General features: G+C 41.3%; 1 protein-coding gene across 1 annotated transcript in view; it reads left to right on the top strand.

Moving 5' to 3' along the window:
• The window catches only part of CEP112 (centrosomal protein 112), a 350,208-nt gene extending 345,959 nt beyond the window's left edge, over positions 1-4,249 (top strand). Inside the window, exons 26-27 of the mRNA XM_023535655.1 lie at positions 2,769-2,833; positions 3,659-4,249. Of these exons, the coding sequence (XP_023391423.1) occupies positions 2,769-2,833; positions 3,659-3,662 (69 nt within the window). The 3' untranslated portion in view covers positions 3,663-4,249. The remainder of the gene's footprint in view (positions 1-2,768; positions 2,834-3,658) is intronic.
• Positions 4,250-5,870: the final 1,621 nt, after the last annotated feature.

Below are 5,870 nucleotides of genomic sequence, written 5' to 3'. Positions count from 1 at the left end.
CTGTGTCTTATATATTGCTAGTCTAATGAGTCTTTTCACTCTAACATGAGAAAGAGTTCATGTATTTTCATTTGTAATACACTTAGAAATTTAAAACATACCTTTTTTTCCTACGACAATGTTTCCTCCTTATTTCTAAGAATCCTTGTATAGCTGAGATTGATTAAAAACAATAGATCATACTCAGAAAAGCCAAAACTATCTTGAAAAGTAAGAGTAAATTTGGAGGACTCACACTTCCTAATTTCAAAACTTAATACAGAGCTATAATGATCAAAATAGTGTGACACTGGCAAAAAAAAAATAGACATACAGATCAATGGAATAGAATTGAAAGTCCCACAATAAAAACCCTTACATTTTTGGTCAACTGAGTTTCAGCAAGGGTTCCAAGACAGTGCAGTGAGGGAAAGATAGAGCGTTACTGTGATAACCGGGTGATCCACACGCACGTGCAAGCAGTTGGAGCCCTTCCCGTGCTGTACGCACGTTAACTCAGATGGATCACAGACCTAAATGTAAGGGCTAAAACCACAATTAAGCTCTGAGAGGAAAACATTTATTTTACACTTCTTCAAAATTCTTCAGAAATCTTAGAAGAAGGAGTTAATCTGTGTGCCTTGGGGCTAGATAAGAGGTGTTTTTAGCTATGACACCAAAAAAAAAAAGCAGCAGAAGAAAGAAATAGGTGAACTGCACTTCATCAAAATTTAACAATTTTACTTCAAAAGGCACCATTAAGAAACTGAAAAATGCAAACCATGGAATCAGAGAAAATATTTGCAAATCATTTACCTAAGAAACTTTTTTTAGAAAGACCCATTTTTTTTCTGGAAAAGCTCCATGAGGGAAAGAGCGGTCTTTGCCCTATGCGCCATGTGACAGTGCCTGTCACATAGTAGGTGCTCAATATGTTTATTTACGACTAAAAGAAATGGTATAGTGTGATGATACTCACATTAGCTATTTATAATGTAAGATGAAACGTGGTGTCAGCTCTGCAGGGCCTGGCACCTTCAGAAGAATGTTTTTTATAAAGGAAGAAAGGACGGAAGAAATCCGATATCCACCTGCAGGGCTTCTGTTATCATTCATATCGTTTCACTGTAATAAAAGCCACTTCAGCCTCCTAAAACTGGATGTTGACCCAGAAAGAGAGTGCTGCCAGCTGCGTTAGGGCCTCAGCGTTGGCAGCTGCATGGAGGAGTCACAGGCCGTGGAGTGAGCAAATTTAGTTTGAAAGCACAGGTGCCTGTGTTTTTTGAAAATTTTTGGGATTCCGATTGCAAAGCACGGTGGGAGAAGGGAAGTTGAATCAGTGTAATTTTCGTATCTGTCAAAATTATCGGTTGTACTGGGGGTCAGATGAACAATTAGACAAAGTTAAGACCACAGCGATATTACAAACAGGCAACACCAAGGGGACCGCTTGGCTACCCGTTTAGAAAGCCTGTGCTTTCTCCTCTCTTGCAAGCACAGTTTCTGTTCTGCCAGCTGTACTCTCTTGCATAACTATGTTTCAGAATCAACCGTTGCCATGGTTTCAGTTCAGACCAAAAACGCAAGAGTAAACAACTCCAAAATGATCAAATAACCACCAACTCGATTACATCCGGCCATAGCATACGTTACCCCCAAACCGTTTCTCTTCGGTTGTGGAAAAGGTGCTTTGAATTTAAACCTGATCTAGGTATTTTTAATAGTAATAGAATTTTATGCTTCAAAATAATCAAACCACATTGTAAAGGTCTGCTTTAAGAGAATAGGCTAAGCCACCTAATTTTTTCCATCCCACAGGCCCCCAGGAGTGGGGACATGGGGTGGTATTTGCTATGAGCTCTGAACTAGGCAATTCCTATGGGTCATTTCATGTCATCCTCATAACCTTGGAAGTAGCTGCCATCAACCCTCTTTCTCAGATGAGGCATCAAGAACTTAAGTAACTTTCCTAGCCGTAAAGGCCAAGCCAGGACCAAGTTGAACCCAAGTCAGCCTGACTCCAGACGAAGCTCAGGCCCTTTCCACTGCAAAACATTGTCTCTCCGACCTCAGGGAATCCCCGGGATGGTCCGAGGTTTCTGAAAAGCGGTCATTTTCTTTCCACTCACTCATCCGTTCATTAAGCAGCCAGTGAATCCCAGCTCCATGCCCAGCCCTGTGGAGGAAACTGGGGCTTCATAGACGAGTGAACACCATCCCTGCCCCCAAAGCGCTTTCGGGTTCGGGGGAGAGATGTGAAAACAGATACTCACGAGGCCTGTGAGACATGCTAATGGCGGAGTAGACAGGGGGCCACCAACTTTGCCTGGGATCGGAGGCAGTGAGCAGCTGGGGCGGAGGCGAAGAAGTCAGTGGACGAGGTGACATTTGAAGTGAATAGTGGAGGATGGATGGGAGATAGAACGCCACCCATTCCAAAAAGAGAAATGGCCCGCGCCAAAGGGCAAAAGAGTGTGAAAGACATGGGGTATAAGGCGTGATGGTGGGAGGGCGTGAGGAGAGAGGAAGCTGCAAAGAGCGGCTGGGGCGCCATCAAAATGGCTCTGCCACGGGAGTTCGAACTTGATTCTCTCGTGTCTGATGGGCTTTTAATAGGCATGCGATGGTATCAGATGTAAAAACAAAAAAACCACAACACTGACATTCAGCAAATCCTCTGAGTTTTCCCTAAGGAATCATCTGAATATAAATAAAGTCCTACCATCAATTTTCATATCATTGCCATTTTAGCCACATTCATCTCTTCTCATACAAGGTGTCTTTTCTAGGTTAACTTCCTGCAAAAGAGAGCATCTGTCCTTCAGGAAGAGCTGACCACATACCAAGGCAGAAGGTACAGCCCTTGATCAGAATGCCTTCTGATCAGTTTGTATTGCTTTACACCTGTGAGTCTCCTGGTTTGACATTAGTCTTGATTAAAATTCTTAAACATAACATCAATTTTTAAAGGCTTATTTTTCACAAAAAGCCTGTCTTTGAGAAGTCTCCCACCTCTTATAATCACAGTGCTTTAGTCAGTATGATCAGAATGAGATGAGAGAATCCACAGGCACCTGGCAAGTCCAGGCCGCACCTGCATAGTCACGACAAGACATTGTCTTGAAGCCCAGTTGCAGGATTAAGGAGACAGTATCTTCCTTTTAAGATAGTGAAATGATGCAATTCTTAATATGGTAGCCCACATCTTCAAAGTCGTGTATCCCCTGGAGGTTTGGAGCGGTTACAGATGTTCTCCAGAACAAAATAGATTAACAGCTCAGTGATATCACCACGTTCGCCATGACTTCTGTGCCCCCAGCGTGTACTTCTCGGGGATACATGGGACCTTTTCACCAAAGGTTCCCAGAGACATCACTGACACAGGTGATATTTACCTGCTCCAATTCAGTCAAATAGCCTTCCTTTTAGTGTAGTGAAAGTCCAAACCACTTATTTGGCATTAAATTAAAAGTAAAGACCCTGTAAATCATTCACTTTTCAAAAGAGTCTGTTGCTTGCTGTAGATAGGATTTGATCCCTTATAGGCATAATTGATGAAATTTTGATATCAAACGTTCTTTTTAACCTCTCTCCAACTCCTCTTGAATTAGAACATATTTTATGACCGACATGGCCATTACACCTAGAGAAAGTCGTAACTGAGATTTTTGATTTTCAGGTAACTGCATGAGGCCTCACCTGAGTAACGCCAGGGAGTGCAATGGAGTCACCTGCCTGGGCGGCACTGTGGACTTCCGGCAGGTTTGAAGATTTGGAGAGTGAAAAGTAAACTGTGAGATCAATGGCATTTTTTTAATACTTAAGTGTAATTAAGATCATAAAAACATTCATCACTCACACACTAATGGGGTGGTTTTATTTGTGTCTGCCTAAGTTATTTTTTTAACATTCCTTTATTTCTGATTTCCATATTTGTGTGCATACGAGTGTATACTGAGAATTCCTTTTATTGGAAAAAGAAATGATTTCTTACGACATGCCTGGTTAATGCTTTCGCATAGAATTTTACCAGTTGCGCATGATCAAAATCACGTTTGTAGTATCATATCGGAATTTTTAAAATGTTTACATTGTTTCTGTGTTCATATTCATATTTTATTAAAATATTATTTTGTATTTGTCAATTTTTTTATTTTTTGTTGTACCTCGTTTGCTAAAATAAATATGACATGTGCATATTTTTCCCTAGAAAGTACCGACAGTCTCAAATTATACTATAGGGAAAAATATCTTATGTCATGTCAAAGATCAGGTTCATACCTAGTTCATTTATTTAGAATAAAAATCACTGGGTCGCCCGATAACAGTCCAAATACTTGTCATGTTGGTCTCTAATGTGATCCTGGGACTCCAGAGGCAGAAGGGTGTCGGAATTTTATGTGGCAGCTATGGTTTCGTTGTTACTCTCTTGATCTCTCTTTGTACGATTGTTGTTTTAATCATAATGTCAACCGACACTTCTTTAAAAAGCCTAAAAACCTAGGGGTGCGTCAGGAGGATACTGAACACACTGGCAAGTGGTGGCACAATGAGCTTCGGTTGGTCCCGTTTTCCTCCTTGAGAAAATCCGGTGTCGCTCCCCTAAATGGAGGTTTCGGTCACCACCCAGATGCCAGCAAGCAGTTAGATGCTGACCGGTTAACCCTGACCGGCCCAGGAACTTTTGAATTGCAGTGGATGGATGCTCGATAGTCTTTTGACTGCATTGTTGTGCGTGCTAGGGGCCCTTTGAGACACTAAAACTCTGGACCGTGGGCGGGGTTGAAATCATCCGGTTTACAGTAAAAAGGACAGGGCCAAACATTTATTTACACTCTTTCAAAATTATTTTCTCTTTCCCACGCCCAACTCTGTCTTTTGCTGCCCGAGGATTAATTGTCCCCTGTTTGCACTGTAACTGAGACATGGAGATGATAAGGAAGTGACAGGTTTTACAGCCACTTCCAAAGCCAGGGCTGGGATCAGCCTAAACCCTGCCTTGGGCTGGCTCACAGTGGGGGGGCCTCGCACTCTCCCACTAAATCATCTCTGCCTGGTCATGTTCACCCTGACACCTCCTCCAGGAATATAAGTCTCCGTCTTTTGAAAGATCAGGTTTTTCTTGCATCTATAATAAATTATAGCTCTGGCTTAAAGAATATTCAAGAAAAAGCAAGATTGTAGCAGATGCTATTAAAACCACCTAACGGATGAGGACAATTGGTACTCAGTCTATGATTTAGTACTCGGGAAGGAAAGATTAAGGCTACATGATTAATTTTAAGTACCTCTCTCCAGACCGTGAAAAACGGGTTGCAGCTCAACAGATTTCATTAGTAAGGTTATTAGCTGCTTAAAGTGAAAATACTTTGTGAATTGTATTGTATGCTGGAATTAGAACTCCCACTCAAGAATATTTGTTTTCCATGAGTCAATGTCAGTAGGTGTTTTGGAAAGTTGCCTGCTATTCTTTCTTTGCCTTATTTCAAGGGTTATGAAATTACAAATACCGGTGAACCTTTGACATTACCCAGATCCTGTTTCTTTTCAGAAGCGTGTCAAGTTCGTCTGGGAGTAAACGGACTGAAACTTTAGGTCAGTTTGATTGTATGTGATAGGAATACGTGGCTGACACTAATGTTTTTGTGAACGTCCTCGGATAAAGGAAGAGAGAAAAATTGCTCTTGGTATGTTTAAAATTCCTTACCGAATTAAGCGGAGTATAGAAATGGCTACTGAGAGAAAAAGCAAGTGCTCAGGAAATAAATTATGAACATCGTGCCTTATTATAAAATCATCTAAGATTTCATCCTTTCTTTTATCTGGAGGAAGATCAATTGTTCATCACAGCACCTAATTTAGTTACACTTCGAGTTATTGTTATTGGCGGT

The sequence above is a fragment of the Pteropus vampyrus genome, unplaced genomic scaffold (genome assembly GCF_000151845.1).
Source record: "Pteropus vampyrus isolate Shadow unplaced genomic scaffold, Pvam_2.0 Scaffold143, whole genome shotgun sequence".
Classification (NCBI taxonomy): Eukaryota; Metazoa; Chordata; class Mammalia; order Chiroptera; family Pteropodidae; genus Pteropus; species Pteropus vampyrus.
This window is presented reverse-complemented; position numbering and strand designations above follow the sequence as displayed.